The 17,282-nt window shown below is 41.6% G+C and overlaps 1 protein-coding gene across 5 annotated transcripts in view; it reads left to right on the forward strand.

The window, feature by feature from the left end:
• Nucleotides 1–846: 846 nt before the first annotated feature.
• PIGG (phosphatidylinositol glycan anchor biosynthesis class G) overlaps nucleotides 847–17,282 on the forward strand; it is an 82,959-nt gene continuing 66,523 nt past the window's right edge. For all 5 annotated transcript variants that reach the window (XR_007630458.1, XM_050328594.1, XM_050328595.1 and 2 more), the window contains exons 1-6: nucleotides 847–1,054; nucleotides 4,279–4,484; nucleotides 5,450–5,659; nucleotides 7,175–7,363; nucleotides 8,875–9,013; nucleotides 12,535–12,747. Coding sequence is in view for 4 of the 5 variants with exons in the window: in XM_050328594.1 (XP_050184551.1) it covers nucleotides 895–1,054; nucleotides 4,279–4,484; nucleotides 5,450–5,659; nucleotides 7,175–7,363; nucleotides 8,875–9,013; nucleotides 12,535–12,747 (1,117 nt within the window). In the remaining variant the exon portion in view is untranslated. The remainder of the gene's footprint in view (nucleotides 1,055–4,278; nucleotides 4,485–5,449; nucleotides 5,660–7,174; nucleotides 7,364–8,874; nucleotides 9,014–12,534; nucleotides 12,748–17,282) is intronic.

The following is a 17,282-nucleotide window of genomic DNA, read 5'->3' on the forward strand; positions in this document are numbered from 1 at the left end:
ACCGCGGCAGGGCAGCTTCGTCCCGGGACCGGCCCCAGCCAGCTAAGCCCAGGGGCAAATGTGGGTGCAGCCCTGGGGATCCCACTGCCCCTGTGGGATGGGGGAAAAGGTGCCGCTCGCAGGCAGTGCAGGAACACCCGGCACGCCGTGCCGGCGGAACTGTGGGCCACAGCAGAACGGCACAGACCGCTTCACTCCGCAGAGCGCCTTCAGCTCCCCGCTTCAGAAAATTAAACCCTTAAAACTCATTTCTTCCCATTCGTCTGCCGCGAGCCACCTGCTCCAGTCTTTTCCCCACTCCAGTGGAAAGACTGAAAGGTTATCGCTATTCGGCCGTGTTAAGAAACGTGCGCGTGTGTGGCGGGGAAAGGCTCTGCTTCGCCGAACAACTCGGACTCCTTCCTCACCTGCCACGCTCTCCTTATGACAACGTTACATAAAGTTACATAAAAGTCTCCTTGCACCTCCCGCTCCAGCGGCTCGTCCTCCGCTGGGGAGCGCGGGGCCGAGCCGCGGGGTGGGATGGCGGGGTACGACGCGGGAGTGGGTCGCAAGGAGTAGGACACGGAGTGGGGTGCGGGGCGGGATAAGGATGCGGGATAAGGATACGGGATGCGGAGGCGCGAGCCGCGCTCAGGGCTGAGGGGGCGGCGCGCGCGGCTCTACTTCCGGCCCGGCGTTGACACCTCCCGCGAGCGGAGGGGCGGGGTCGCCGCTGGCCAATGGCGAAGCTCGGCGGGCGCGAGCGGTGGCCGCTGGTTGGCCGGTGCGGGCCGGGGGCGGGGCTCGGCGGCAGGGCCGGGCCGCGGGCGGGCCCGCCCCTCAGAGCCGCCCCCAGCACCGCCCGGGACGGGTCGGGGCCGGTGCCGGCGCTGCCGCCCGGGCCGTGCCAGGATGCGGCTACGCTCGGGGGTGTTCGCCTCCTCCTGCCTCCTCGTGCAGGCCCTCGGCGTCGCGCTGTTCCTCCGCGGCTTCTTCCCGGTGCCCGTCAGGTCTCTGCCCCGCAGAGAGGCCCGTGCGGACCCTCCCGCCGAGCCGGCCCCGCCCGGCCCAGGTAACGCGAGCAGCCGCCCGGCGCGCCCCCTCCCTCGGTGCCGCGGGACACCTTTCTGGAAACGCCTTCGTGCTTCCACAACTGCTTCCGGAGTAGTTTAGAACTTAGCTGGTTTCCGTGTAGTTGTCGATCACTGCCAGCAGCATCTGCTCACGGCGGCAAAAAGCCTCCAGTGCCAGCTGTCAAAGTCCGTGAAGGGTTTGCTTTCCTGTCCTTTTATTCCCCGTTCCCTGACGCTGATATTGCCATACCTCTCCTGTTTAATGGCAAGTTTTCTGCATTAAATGATGCCCTCTCAGTTAAAACGCCCGAGTGCTTACCCTGTTTACTTTCTGGCTACGTTGTCCCCGAGAACCATCCTGTCTGTTGGGACTTCAGGGCCTCAGGAGTGACAAAGTGACTGTAGCAATGCAGGTTGCAACGTGCACAGTATTGCTGTCCCATTGCCATTTCTGTGAAATGGTCCTGCTCTATTCCCCAGCTGAATGGGCGAAACCAAAGTTTTCCAGCACCTTTTTAACGAGGAGTCAGTGGAGGTCATGTTGGTAGTATAACTTTCTTATATGTCCAGTCACAGGTTGTATTAAAGGAATATGAAGAGGAGGACTATGTACTTCAAGGAGTGTTCTTCACCAGTGCTTGGAGCTTGTGGGGTGAAACTTCAGGTTCAGTGGGCAGCTGAATTGAGTAGAATTTATTTTGCTCGTACAAAGCTCTTGCTTGGGACACCTACTTATGAACTTAGTAACTTTGTGGAAGAGGACTGTACCTGCCAAACTGGGTCTTCAGTTGCTTGTTATTTGTTGTTATTCTTCTGAAGTGTATGACTTTTTTTTTTTTTTTTTTACAGTATCACAGTATATTCTGAGTTGGGAGGGACCCACGAAGGTCACTGAGTTGTTACTTAAATTGCTAGACACAGTGGAAGAAAAAGAAATTTGTGTAATTTATAGTGTGATGTGCTGATACCAGTTAAACACGAACACTAGTTTGGTAACAGACCTGAGTGGATTCTGCTGGATGGCAGGTTGCTTTTTCACTGGGGTTTACCAAGACTGCCAGAGATGTTTGACAGGCTGCTGTGAGTGAAGTGTTGCATTCACATGTGGTTTTTGGCTGGAGACTAATGTAGAGGGAGAGTGCTTGGGTGGGAGGGAGGTGACAGGCAACTGGGTTTTTGAAAGGACTGGTTTGTGTTGAAGAGTGTAAGTGTGCACCACAGGGCTCTACAGGCAGTTTAAGTTTAGGTGTGTCACTAGTAATCCCAGTAGTAGCAGGCAAAAATGGAGTGGCAGTGGAAGAACACTTTCTGTAGTCCTTGGGTCATGGTTTGCTTGCACAGTGATCTCTTGGTTTGGACAAAAACGTCTAAAGGCAGGGTATTGCTTAGTAAATACACGGTGTAGAAGGCTTTCAACCTACTTTAGATCTATTCAGGAAAGGCTATTCCCCAGTGCCTCAGGAATGTTTCACTTTGTGAGTCCTGACTGCCATTGACTCCATCCTGTCTTGCTTGTGAGATGGCTATAATAGTGAATCCTTGCAGCACATCACTGTAGGCAGTTTTTGATAGAGAACCTGTAGTTTTCTTCACTGCTTGCAGTTCAGCTGTGTTTAAAGTAACTGTTTTCTAAGCAAGTAACCATAAATAAGCGTGGCACATGCCAAGACTTGCACAATGTGTTGCTTTCACTATCTTACAATAAGTATTTTCAGATGGTTTGTGACTCAAAAATCATTTGAACTTCTCAATACTTTGACTTACTGATGAATTACACTGCAGGAGGAACTTAGGAGTAGGGTATATGTGTTTATGATCTGATCATTTTTGGTGTCCAGGAAGCCTTCTTTCACTAAGCAAGTGGATAGGAGTAAATTATGAGGAAGATTTTACCAACAATACATCCAGTAGTGCCTTCTTGTTTTTCATGAAGAGCCAAAGCATGCCTTTTAGTTGATAATTCAAGTCCTGGAAAACCAAAATTGTCAGTTTAATTAGGGTTGCTTGCAGTTAGCATTTTATTGTTTTTTGAGATTTCCTTCTTCCCCCTGCTGTGCTCTTCTCCATCACTTCCTGATCTGGAAAAATCACTAGCAGTAATGAGTCTGTGAATGTCAGTTTATTGATGCTTATCTGTACCCAAAATACAGTTTCTGAGGTGTTTTGTTTTTGTTTTTGTTTTTTTTGAGAGTCCTGTGTTAGACACACCATTATCTGTGACCTTTCCAAATTGTCAGCCACTTATGCAGAAACAAACTTTATTCTAAAGAAGTGTGAAACCCCCTAACTTTATGTAGCGCATGTACCGAGAAGTTGATTGAACACAATCTTGTTAAGTAGAGGTCTGTGGACAGGATCCATTCTGCTTCCATTTTACCCTTCTGTATTTTTTCCTGGTAAAGAAGTGAGACCTGCAGAGGGTGAGCCTAGAGCTTAATGTCACCATGTGGACCAAGCTCAATGCAGATCAAGAGTTGCTGCAGGCAGAATTAAGTCCGCGCAAGAGAAGGGTGGCCCTGGAGGCATGACATTGCCTACTGCTCGATGCACAGCAGCATTTTGCTGTGCCCACCCATGTACCACGTTCAGGGAATTCTTGAATTGTATTTTGGCCCTGCAGCTGCCATCACAGAACTAGCCTGGCATACAATCTTCTACCTTGAAGGGGGCAAGTGTGCACAGATCTTTTTCCTGCAAGTCTCAGTGAAATTGTGTGTTTCTTTGTAATTTTCCTGTTACCTGATGGTGAGATTTCATTCAGAGGCATTGCTTTTGTTCTGATGTGCAAAACTGTGTGTTAGTAAAAGCCAATGTAGCATCTTTTTTCTAACAAAAGTCTGTCAGATATATGTAGTTCAGCCTTAATGAATCAACAAGAGAGAAGGTAGCAGCTACCCCTTCTTGTTGCTTTGAACACTCTCCCATTTCAAAGCTTTTCCTCAGTTTTCCCAATTTCACATCACACATTCCATTCAAATTTTGTTTTACTTCTTAGATGCTGTGTTGGAGTTGTTGTTGTGTTAATCCTGTGCTGGATAGCCTGAAAACTGAGCGTCCCCTGATTACTTCTCACATTGACCATTGTTTGCAACTTCTCATTTCCAAATGTTAAAATAAGAAAGGACTTGAAAGCACTCATTTCTGTGGTCTGTCCTTTTAACTTCTGTCTAGTCTTTGGTAGAATTTGTTAATGACTTTTGTATACCCTGTATTTGTTGCTTAGGAACGGTTTCTAACTGGACCAAGATTCCTGCACCGCTTTTCAGTAAAGTTGTCATTGTGCTGATAGATGCTTTGAGAGATGACTTTGTGTTTGGATCCAAAGGCAAACAGTTCATGCCATATACTACGCAAGTTGTTGAAAAAGGGACTTCCTACAGCTTCATTGCTGAAGCAAAGCCTCCTACTGTGACCATGCCTCGAATTAAGGTAAATGTTTTAGGTTTTTTCCATTTCATTTGAGAAAGTTTGAAGTGTTTGTTTCGTATGCTTGGACTTGGCATAAAGGACAGGTTTGTTGTGTTAGTGCAATCTCTCTTTGCTATAGTAGTGCATGTGACAGAGTCCTGATTTGCCATCGCCCAGAGGTTAATGCCCTAGTGCATAATCTTTTTGTTTGTAGTCATGGGAAGACCAGTATCGTCTCAGTTGTCAAGTTTTCCACTGGTCTTCCATTCAAGAACATGTTTATTGGTATTTCTCTATGTTCTTGTAACTTGGATAGAAATTTCAGTTTAGTATTAAATTGCTTTGTCATAAGGATGTTTTTGAAGAGCTTAAAAAGGAAACTGTGCGAAGTTCCACATAACTAAAAGATGAATTGTGGAGGTGTCGTCAGAGTACTTGATCATCCAGGCTTGTCACTCCAGGATCTGAGTGACACCTCTGCATTGAAGAAGCTGGGGGAGTGATCTTTGGTAGGTCAACTAGAAAGCCAGTAAGAGAGTGAGGGGGAGACAGTCTGGAAATTCTTCATAGGTGGACTTCATTTCATTTCCTAGACATTTCTTATTTAGTGTTTCAAATGTGCTATCATTGTGAATGTTGAGTCAGTTTACTTAGACCTTCTAAACTCTCTTCTGGTGATTTAATGACTAGTAAGTGAAGCAAATTTCAGCTAAGTCACACAAAGTCATTTCACTGTCCACTGATTAAAACAGTATTATTTTTACCTTTTGTAAAGCAGTTTTTATCTCTGACATCAACTAGCACTGTATTGTGACAGGTGAGGTTATGTGTCAGGGCAGCTTGTGTTCTTTTACTTTGTTATGTTTCTTTACTGAAAGTGAAGAAAAATCCGTCTGGGTTATTGCTTCCTCCTGCTTACACTGCTACTGTCTTCTGATCTCTGGAAAGTTCTTGTTTAATGTTGTCTCTTTTCTTTTTTCATGTAGGCCTTGATGACAGGTAGCATACCTGGTTTCATTGATGTCGTTGTGAACCTCAATTCCCCAGCTCTGTTGGATGACAATCTGATATGGCAGGCAAAAGCAGCTGGGAAAAGAATAATCTTTTATGGTGACGACACATGGGTTAAATTGTTCCCAAAGCACTTTGTGGAATATGATGGAACTACGTCGTTTTTTGTGTCAGACTTTACAGAGGTGAGAGGCTTTGTATGACCCCAAGGTAAATAAAGTGAATGCAAACACAGAGTGGCAACCTCTAAGAGTGAATGAGTAAAGCAACACTTGTTCTGAAATAGGCACCTGGCAATTAAATAGAAATTAGGTTTACATGTGTGTTTGGTATGGGCACATGTGGATCTAAGCATTTCAGTCCTTCATGCAAATACTGTGGGAAGTGTTTGGGTGATGCAGTAACCATCAGTGTTACTGTATAACTTTCCTCAAGGTGCGATTTTCTTACAAAACTTCTTGTGGTGGGAAGTTAGACCAGTTGCTTTGTTTAAAAATTCCACTGTCCACTTTCCAGTTTGCTGTCATATTTTTATTAGTTAGTGCTGTCTTTAAGAGGCCAATTAATAGATTATCTTGGTCTCCTAGAGGCATACTTCTGTAGTATTCCATCACTTTTGTAATTGCATTAGGAATAGTATTTCGTTATGTTATCAAAGAGGGAGCATAGAAAATAAGTGAAACAAATTTTGAAAGTTCTTACTCTGGACAGAGTAGAAGATTAAATTTGGCAATTTTAGTTCATTTTTGAACCTTTATGATTTGTTAAACCTCATTCTACTGACCCACTGCTACTGACATATTTTATTAACATGTGTAAGGAAATTAGAAAGGTCTAATGTGGATTTGAAGACACTTCTAACTGGTTACACTAATAAGACTTGCAAAAGCTTCAACATGGAGTGGAAAAATGCAAATATGCTGCTGGATCTGTGATTATGTGACTCTCAAGCTATTTATGCAGTCTTTATGTATCTGAATATAGTCCATTAAACACACAGCTTTTTATAGATTTTTTTGGTAGTTATATCCAGAGTCAGCGAAGTGATGTTGTGTGTGAAATATTGTAAGGATTTTTAATATCCAGGGAGAAAATATGCAACTAAAAATGCAGTCAACCTAAGCAGGAAAACAGGTAAGTTAGGGTCCAAATAACACACACCAAATAATATTTCTTTCTCGCTATGTTGCCAGTTCTTTCACTCTCAGCAAGTAAAATCTTTTTGTGTTTGCACAGTAGCAAAAATTGAGTTGAAAAAGCAAGTGTGGGGTTTTTGCCCTCCTGTGATTCCAAGCACTAAACAGAGGCTTTTCCCTGTACTTATGATACTTGATGTACTTGATAGTTCGTGAGGTGAGAAATTCAGGAGTGTGAAGGATGAAAGTGACTAAAAATTTCTTGAAACAGTTTTAAGTTTCTGTGGAAGCTTTGTGACCCATTTGCCTTGTTTGTATGTAATCTGATGCGCCGTAACCAGAGACAAGTAAATGGGGTGAAGAAACTCTTTTGCAAGAGAAATATATTTGAATATCTGACATTGAACTAATCAGCCTGGTTTTTTTTCTCTCATTAACATCGTGAGTGACTGTATTTCTCATCAACTTCTACAGAATTTTTGTGGCTAGTGCGATCTAATTTTTCTATGTTTTTTACAAGAGGGAAGTTGTTTTTACCTTTTAATTGTTTTCCTTTTCTTTGAGGTTGATGATAATGTTACCAGGCATTTGGATAGAGTATTAAAGAGAGAAGACTGGGATATCCTAATACTACATTACCTGGGGTTGGACCATATTGGACATATTAGTGGGCCAAACAGCCCATTAGTGGGACCAAAACTTCGTGAAATGGATAACATACTGAAGAAGATTCATATTTCTCTTCTTTCAAAGGTAATATAGCTTCCTCTTGGATCAGTGTCTGTTAGTTGTGAACTGACGTCAAAATGTTTGCTGGTTGGGGATGGTACCTCATTTATTCCTGGACTAAAGGGGGTATTCTTCAGCTCTTTTCCTTCCCTTCCCAGGCCATTCCCCAGTTAACACTACAGTGTAGCGCTTTTTAAGGATTTACTGGCTGACTTTAGTAACATCTGTTAAGAGCCTCCTCTGAGCAGCTCTGGGAAATAATTCCCTCTTGGTGTGCAGCAAGAGGAATGCATGCCAAAATTCTCTTATCACTCGTGAATTAGGACAGTGGTTGATGTGCTTTTTAGTAATGAGATTCGGCAGGAGGAGCAATGGGCGTGTATAGTTAATGGCTCTAATGTCTACAGTAGTGAAGGCATACCTAATTCTTAAATATTTGAAAAATTCAAATGGAAATGGTGGTTGTAAACTGCATTTTGTCTTATGCTAAATGTAGCACATTTGAACCTGTTTTTAGGTTTGGGAATACATGTTGTGACTTACCTAGACTGCCTGGATGTTAAAGTACCAAGTCTTAATTCCAAGTGGCCCGAAGTATTTTTTCTTGTTTGTTTTTGGCAACTGCAATTCAGAATAGCTGCTCATAAAATTTCAGTTGTATTTTTAGAGAAATGGATACTGTTGTATGAAAAGAGAGGTTAAATCCTATGTGTGGAAATTTCATGAATGTTGTAGTGAGTGGTTTTGCTACAGTTTTATAGTATGTTTGCTTTTGTCATCTGAAAGCCTTTGTCTCAGTTTCAGAATACAGGAATAATAAAGGCACTTCACTTTTTGGGTAGAACAGGTACTGGTAATAACTAGAGATGACAACAAACTACTTTTTTGCGGACTGACTGTTTATTTTGTGCCAAATTTGATTTGTTAGCTCAAAATCCTCGGACAGGCCTCACTTATGCTTCTGTTTCTCTTTATTCAGAAACATACGCATCATTTAACATCAATCATGTCAGATTTAAACCCCAAAAGCACTTGAGACACTAGAGAGCATTAGAAATAGGATTCTTTTTCATATTACATTGATATTATTTTAACATTTGCCATATTAATAATTCAGCATGTATGTTAAAAGCTCAGTGAAGAAATGAAGTGAGAAATACGTCTCTGTTCCTGGCCTTCTGCTACTGTTCCTGGCCTTCTGATTTTCTTCCCACAGTGTGATAACCTTTCAGTGAGTTTCTTGAGACTGTAAATTAACGGTTTTTTTAAGTTTAGGGGGGTCTTTGTGGTTTTTTTCCCATAACTTATTGACAAGGGTGTTAGTAAATATGTGCCTTAACTTCTAAAAATTACTATTACTGCACAACATTTATTTGCAGACAGCTCTTGTTATCCGCCCCAGGTGTTGTGAGCAAGTTTAAAAAAAATTAAATTCACTTTGAGACATATTCATGTTTGAAAATGATACAGATAGTGAAGTGATACATATGAATCATGTTAGTATGATAACTTAAATTTTTGTCTGTGATTTGCAGGATGAAGCTTCTTTGCCCAACTTACTGGTTGTTTGTGGGGATCATGGGATGTCTGAAACAGGTAGTCATGGTGGTTCTTCAGAAGGAGAAGTGCACACACCTCTGCTGTTTATCAGCTCTGCTTTTGAAAAGAGAAGTGGTAAGGATCAAAGAAGCATGACATTTTTTAGAACTGTTTTGGTTTCAGCTGGAATAGTGTTAAATTTCTTCTTAGTAGCTGGTACAGGGCTGTGGTTTGGATTCAGTATAAGAATAACTTTGATAACACACTGATAATTTTAGTGCTTACTGTGAATCAAGGACTTTCCTGTTTTCCTGTGCTCTGCCAGGGAGCAGGTGCAAAAGAAGCCATGAGGGAGCATAGCTAGGACAACTGACCTGAACTGGCCAAGCCATGGAGCATCATGCCCAGGATATAAACTGGGGGCTTCCAGTCTCCACTTGGGAAGGGCCTGGACGTCAGTCAGCAGGTGTGGAGCGATTTTACTGTGCATCACTTTTTTCTCTTGGGTTTTATTCCCCTCCCTGTCTCCTTTTCATTGTTGTTATTATTATTATATTTTATTTGTTTCAGTTATTAAGCTGTTCTTATCTTAACCCAGGAGGTTTACCTTTTCTTTCCAGTTGTCCTCCCTGCCAGGATGGGGGGTGTGAGTGGGTGAGAGGTTGCATGGCACTTGATATAAGGCTCCAGTGGATACCAGTGCATAGGGCACCCTAAGAGTCTGAGAATACTACTACCATATATGACTGTAACAGTAACAACAGTAATAATTATGTGTAGTTTATAATAATTATTATTGTAATGAAAAGGAGAGAGGGAGAGGAGTAAAGCCCAAGAGAAATGAGTAATGCACATTGCAATTGCTCACCACCTGCTGATCGGTGCACAGCCTGTCCCCAGGCAGTAGTGGACAGCTCCCAGTCAGCTCCCTTCAGTTTGTGTACTGGGAATGATGCTCTGTGGTATAAACTGTTCAGTCCAGGTCAGCTATCCCACTTGTGTTCCCTTCCAGCTTCTTGTGTACCTGCTCACTGGCAGAGCACAGGAAATGGAAAAGTCCTTGGCTAAGGGACTTACCAACAGCTAAAACATTAGTGTGTTATCAACATTATTCTCATACTGAATGGAAAACACAGCCCGGTACTAGATAATAGGAAGAAAATTAGTGGTATCCCCGCTGAAACCAGGCCAAGAAGACACTGGCAACTCTAATTTATATTTTCTTTAGAATATTCTTCCCAAAAAGTGCTTTGGTTTCTTCTACAACTATCTGGCTGTAGAAGGCCCATTCTGTGTGACCCAAAACTCTGGTTTTAGCCAAAGCTGGCATCTATATCTTGATGAAACCACGAGTTAAGCTTTGTAACCACTGAGAGAATTGTGGTTTTTTTTGGATGATAATTTTCTACAGTACTGCCCTACCTGACTGTTGAGAGCTAACAAGATCTGTTGTGAGGATCCTGGGCTACTGGTAAATGAATAGGTTTAGAAGCAATATCTTATTTGAAGTGAGTTTTAAGTTTTGCCTTTCATTTTCCAGAATATTTCTTTGGCCTCCATTCTTCCCTTTCAGACAGCTAGGACAGAGAAATGAATGACAGTTTCTCACACTGAGAGTTAACAGGCAGGAGGAAGAATTGCTCTTGGGAAGGGGTGAGAGGTGACAGCAGTGAAAACTCTTGATTGCTAAGCCTTAAGTAAAGAATATGGAACATGAGACTGTTTACTGTATCGGCCAAGTAGTTGATTTTATATCGTTGGTGTGAGTTGGTATGTTTCTGAAACTGATTTTCTACTTGTAAATAATAATGAAAGATAAAAGTAAGATGGCTTAAGGTAAGAGGCAAGAAGGAAATGGAATGGTGGAGAATCTTTAGTCTGATTTCTATAGTAGTGCTTAAAGAAACTCCTTGACTGAGTGAATTGGTGAAATGTATTCACACCAGAAGTGAATATCTTCCTCATAATGCCTCTCCTGCCTTTCATTCTGCCTCTTACTCGTTTCCATCTGTTTTCTTTGCTTTTAAAGCCTGTTTGCAGAACTTTCATTTGTTTATCTTGCTGGAGGTTCCTGCAGCACAGTGGAAATACATTTTTCTGTCTGTCATTTGTAAAGCTGTTATTCAACTGCAACAGAAAGCATTGCTTGAGGACTTGTTGAACTCTTCTTGGGTCTAAAAACAAAGTCAAGAGTGGACCAAAGCTCTTGGATAAGCTTTTGCTTTATGAATTTCACTAGTATGTGTTGACTGCAAGGCCATGAGAGTGAAGATTCTGTAAATGCAATCTTCTGTTCAGTGGGTTTGCTTTCTGTTAGGCTTAGACTAAACATGCTGTTTTCACAATGCAGTGAAATATATCTCGTCACCTGTCTTTTGGGATAGAGTTTGCGATTTTTAATTATGCCTTTGTAAATATCCAGCAGTTTACTTCTCACTGGCACAGTAATTGGGATTCTAGTGACTGCTCCTTATGATCCCACTGTAAACAAAATGTACTGTGGTTAATTTAGTAGACCTCAAAATAGTAATCCTGTGGGCTTTTTGCATTTAGTATGCTGTCAGAATATTACTCGTATAGCCTTCCACAGGGATGCGTCACCCATGATTGGCTGAATGCACTTGGTGGTTTGGCTTTTTTTAACCAGTTAAGTACTCGCCTTTAAAGATAAAATCTGAAAACTGCTGACATACAGGCACTCATGCAAAGAGGCTTTACGGATTATGGATGGCATTCCGTACAAATATGGGATTAATCGGAGCTAGATAGATGAGAAATGAGAGAAGTTCTAATGCTCTTAAGGGGAAGCCTTGAGAATAATAAAGACTATATAGAACTCTTTCTGTACTGTACTTAAGTTAAAACACTGCCTGGAGTTACAAAGAGGATGAAATAAAAGCATCATAGAAAAACACTGCTGCGTAACTAGTTCAACATGCAAAGGAACAATTGGCTCAGCAATCTTAAACAAAAGGTTACTTATGTTAGTGAAGTCATTCCCATGGACAGATATCTGTGGGACTGAAGGCTAATCCTGATAACTGCAGTAAGTTAATGGGATCCTGCACAGAACTCCTTAAAAATCACTGAGTCTGCCTGCATGTAGCTGCAGATTTTGAGCCTCAGCATTCTTTACCTGATCTCTAATTCTGTTTGCCTAGCAACCTGATATTAATTGAATCTTGAGCTGTTGTCATTATATTGAGAAGCTTCTAGAATGCTGTCAACATTATTTTAGATTCTCTTTCTTTGTTCATGCATTAAATTAGTCTGCTGTAGTGCTTCCTGCTATTTCTAATGTAAAAGTTATGAAACCCTCTTAGGATGTAGGCTGCAACTTGATGTTAAGGTGATCTCCTGGACCATCTGTTTTCTTACTTGCATAACATTCATGTTGTGTTTACAGTAGTTGTTAGCACTGGAGAGTGATACTGGCTGAGAATTTAATAAATTTTGGATTTACAGCAGCAGAGGACAGCGGCTGAAAAAGATCAGTCAGCTCTCTGTAGACCACTTGAAATAGCTGAGCTAACAGCAGTGAAAAAATTTTGAAACTAATAAGGTGCCAGCTGTCTCTGGAGAAATAGAATGGGCCTTTTATTGAAATACCTCTCTCTTTTTTCCCCCCACCTGTTCTTTTATTTTGTTCATTCTAGGTCCTCTAACCCAACCTGAACGTGTGCAACAAACAGATTTAGCCAGCACACTGGCAGTAGGTCTTGGTCTACCAATTTCAAGAAACAGTGTTGGGAACCTTATTCTGCCAGTTGTCGGAGGCAAGACAATGAGAGAACAACTACGTTTTGTGCACTTGAACGGGTTCCAGCTTAGCAGGTTGCTGCAGGAGAACACGCCTGCCTATGAAAAAGGTAAACCAGCTGTACAGAAAGTGTCACGTAGATTCTAAAAGAATTAATTAAACAGTTTGGACTTTCGGATTCAAGAGTATAGCAAAGTAGCTGCAAAGTAGCTATTCATTTGAGAGCAATATTCAGAGAAATGATACCGAGTTCAGCCTTTGCTGTAAATTACTTTGATACACTGCCTCTGAATACAGTTTTTTTAATGACCATTAATACTCCTAGTAGGCAAAAGAGCAGAAATAATGATGAAGGAGTAAGATTAAAGGAAAATTGCCAGTGTGGTTAAATCTTAGTGGTTTCATAACTGCTCTTTGTGAGGTGTCCTACATAGGGCACTTACTCTGAGCTATTTGGAGAATTAGCACAATGGAGTGAATTTTCTAGTTTAAATAAAAAGATGCTTCAAGTAAAACTCTGAAATAATTTAGGGTAGGTTATCTTTTTATTTCATTCTTAGGTACGAGTTTATTTGGAGTGAGAACCTAAAGAACTACAGAGCTGCTAATTAAAAATACATGCATGTGTGTGTTCAGAGGAAAGAATAAAAAAAAAGTGGAAAAAATAACCCCAATCTAGCAAAATGTAGTATTTTGTTAAGAAGTACGGTACAAACTGCAATATAAATAAAGAAGTTAATATGATAATTATGTGAAAAAAATTGAGTCAGAGGATGAAGGAGAATATTTTACCATAGACCTTAGAAGATGTATTAAAGTGGCTGTGAAGCTTGTCACTTGATTTATAATCCGTTGAATCATTAAAATAACCAGATGAGAATGCAGAGCTGTGTTGCAGCTATGAATAATTAAAGTGGATAGCAACGTAAATTTTAGCAAGATAATCATTGTAGGTCAAGAATCAATTATCTTTCAACATCACAGCTTCTAATCATAATTAAACCCTGTCCAGGAACTCAACCAAAATTGCTGCTTGTGGTAGCAACATGTCAATAGCAGGACCTGTGCTCCAGCTACTTTGATTTTTTTTTTTTTTTGCACAGATTTCCTCTCTTAACCCATTTGTCAAGTGAGGAACTTGCCCTGTTGGGGGGGTTCAGGATATGCCTGTGTTGCTGAAATTTCTATCACAAAGCTCCATCTGATGGTATTTCTTCAGACTGAAGTTTCTACCAGCTTCTGGTTTATATCTTCACAAATAGTCTTGTTTTTCTTAGAGTGTCCTAGATATGCAAGGCTGTAGCTTAATGATTTGGTCTGTATGATTAAGATTGGCAGGGAAAAGTTATGTGCTGTTTGTTTAATGTTGTTTGATTGATGGGGATGCTTCAGACCTTAGAAATACTAAAGAAAAGGTCCCTAACTCAATGACTAATGTATGTAATTTAAAAGCATGCATGAATGGCCTTTTGTTTTGCATGATTTTTAGGTGGAGATAAATGCCATCCCACCCATCCCACTACAGGCACACACACACACACGTATGCATGTCGGTCGTGATTCCCGTAGAAAGAGTTACCTTGCAGAGAAGTGCTCATATTCCATAATCTGATCCATATTTGAGGAGTTTGCCCTGTTTTTAAAAAGCTTGCAAAGGAGGACCCTGGGAACTGCTTAGCAGTCAGCCTCATCTCTGTGCCTGGTACGATCATGAAACAGATCCTCGTGGAAGACATGTCCAAACACATGGAAGGCAAGAAAGGTTGTTAGAGATGGCCAGCACTGCTTTGCTAAGGACAGATTGGGCCTGACTAAGTTATTGTCCTGTAATGGAGCAGATGCCCCATCAGTGGACTAGAGAATTAGTAGATTTTCTGACAGGTAGAGGAAGCCTCATATTTATCATTCATGGTGCTGATATGGTGCTTCAGCCCCCTGTTGCAGTTCAGGCTAGATAAGTGGACAGTTGCTGGGCTCATGTGATTGTGATCAGTGGCACAAAGTCCACACAGGCCAGTACTATTTAACATCTTCATTAATGGCCTGGACGAGTGCACCCTCAGCAAGGGGAGGACACAGTACAAAACTGGTTGAAGTGTTTGATGCAGTAGGTGGGTCTGCTGCTACTCAGAGGTACCTTGACAGACTGGAGAAATGGGCTGGCAGGAACCTCTTAAGGTTCAGCAAAGGGAAATGCCAAACCCTACACCTGGAAAGGAATAACCCCAAGCATCAGGGCAGGTTGGGTATTGCCTGACTGGAAGACAGCTCAGTGGTGAACCACCAAGGGGTCCTTGGGGTCACCAAGCTGAACACCAACCAGCAATTAATTCCACCCTTGTGGAAGTAAGACTGATAGCCTGCAAGGCTGCATTAGGAAGACAGTCATCAGCAGGTCAATCCTTCCTCTTATCAGCTGTGGGAAACCCCCATCTGGAGTCCTGTGTCTAGTTCTGGGCGCTCCAGAACAAGAAAGACACAGGTATAATGTAGGGAGAGCAGTGAATGGCCATGAAGGGTGATGAAGGGGTTGAAATGTTTGTCATGGAGAGGCTGAAGCTGACAGGACTGCTCAGCTTAGATAGGCAAAGACTCAACAGGGATCTTATTAATGTAAACAGTGTGTGATGGGAGGGAATAAAGATAATTGAACCAGTGTCTAATTGGTGGTCCCCACAAAAATAATTTGCTTGGATTAACTTTTTTTATGAACTTTTTTTATGTAAGTTTTGTCAAGCACTGGAATGAGTTGCCCAGAGAGCTTGTGGAGACTTCATGCCTGGAAACATTCAGGACCTGACTGGACACAGATCTGAGCAATCTGCTTTAGTTTATCCTGCTCAGAGCCTTTGATTTTTATTTGTAGAACATCTGGACGCTCATCAGAATTGTACTGACAGGTATTGAGACATATAATTTCTGAATTCCACAGACAAGGTCTGCTGCCAGGTTTTTTGAGGAAAAGAAATCCCAGACGATAAGTCAGTTAGACATCTCACTTGCATTTGCTGCTGCAGGTTCAAACTTTCCAACACAGATTCTCAGCTGGTAACAAATGGTGGATCATAACATTTCAGCTGAATGCTCAGAGAAGTGTCTGTGATTGGAGTTTAAAGTAAAAGATACTTGCAGGGTAACCTAAGCCTTGATATTATTATTATTTTCAACTCAAATGCAGTAGGCTCTTCTGAAGGGGAAAACATAGGGTTCCTGTGGAGAATATTTTGATTTACGGCACAGAGGTTATGACACCAGCTATTAGGACCATGAGGATGATGACTGAATCAGTCATAGTAAGAAAAGTTTCATCCATTGTAAGCTCATAACATACACATTGATTTTTGGTGCAATATGAGTTTCCTTTTTAATGCAGTAAGATGAAGTCAGATGTCAACTGAGTTGAATCGCAGTCAGATGGGAAGGCACAATGACCTTTATAAGCTGTTTCATGAAGAAGCCATGGACTTCCCTGGGTTCACCTGCTCCAATGTTAAGAGTAAACTGGAAGAGTACACAAAAATATCTTCATCTTCAAGTGTGTTTTAAATACATCTGTTAATAAAGAGCAGAGTGAAGGCAAGTCAGTAACTTTTTTTTTTTCCCCTAGTATTTGTTATACAAACATGGTTTCTCTAGCCAAGAGGTAGTAGAGCATTTCAGGGGAATCAGATTTTGATTTATTGAGATACAAAGGAATCTTCACAGCTAAACCTATCTTCAAGTAAATTAAATTTTACATGAGAAACTTGAAGCTTGACTAAGGGCTTTGTTGTTTTAAAAACAACTTTTTGAAACATACTAATAAATGCTAATGTCAGGCCTTAGGTTTTCTTTTGATAGAGATGGACACCTGCAAGTAAGGAAAAAGTCTGAAAGAGGAGAATAAAAACAGCTGGCAAAAATGAGGAAGCTGAAAGGAGAAGTATCTAAAAACACACTTTAGGTTTTTGAGCAGGTTCCTACCTCAGTGTAAGGTGGGCAGATCTAGGTATCTAGCAGTGCTTCCCTCATGTTCTGAACTTATCAATGTGCATTGGAAGGATAAACTAGGACTGTTTCTTTGAAAGGCACTTTGCAGAGTCATGACTGAGAACAAGTTGGATGTTGTTATTAAAATGAGTGACCGCTTTTCAATTTGGGACTGATCCTGAACTTTTATTAGATGCATGTGCTGATTGAAATAATTTGACTGTTACTGGGACACTTGTATACTGAAACTGCAGGAGTCACCTTTACATTATTCAGTCTTTTTTTAGAGCTCTTTTTAAGTGATTGCTGCCTGTGACTGTAACTAAGTGGAATTGTTGTCAAACAGATGCTTCTGAAGCATAGCCATCTGCTTGTGATCAGATGGTTGTGAGGCTGAAGCACAAATTGCCAGTGTAATACTATGCAAGTAAACCATTGCTAGTGCTTTGGGAAATGTGTAACTGGGCAAGCTCACTTTGGATTTTGCCTCAAGTTTAACCTGTCTTAGGAGTATCCCATGCAGGAGTGACTTGCCAGTATTACCTGCCAGTTACCAACAACTAGTGCCTGTGACCCTTCTTTTATATGTACAAATGTGCCATTGAACAGATATCATAGGAGTTCTCAAGGGAAATTTGGTAACTGTGGTCCTTTATTCCTGTCTGCAAGATCTTT

The sequence above is a fragment of the Myiozetetes cayanensis genome, unplaced genomic scaffold, assembly GCF_022539395.1.
Source record: "Myiozetetes cayanensis isolate MyiCay16 unplaced genomic scaffold, myiCay2020 scf4, whole genome shotgun sequence".
Classification (NCBI taxonomy): domain Eukaryota; kingdom Metazoa; phylum Chordata; class Aves; order Passeriformes; family Tyrannidae; genus Myiozetetes; species Myiozetetes cayanensis.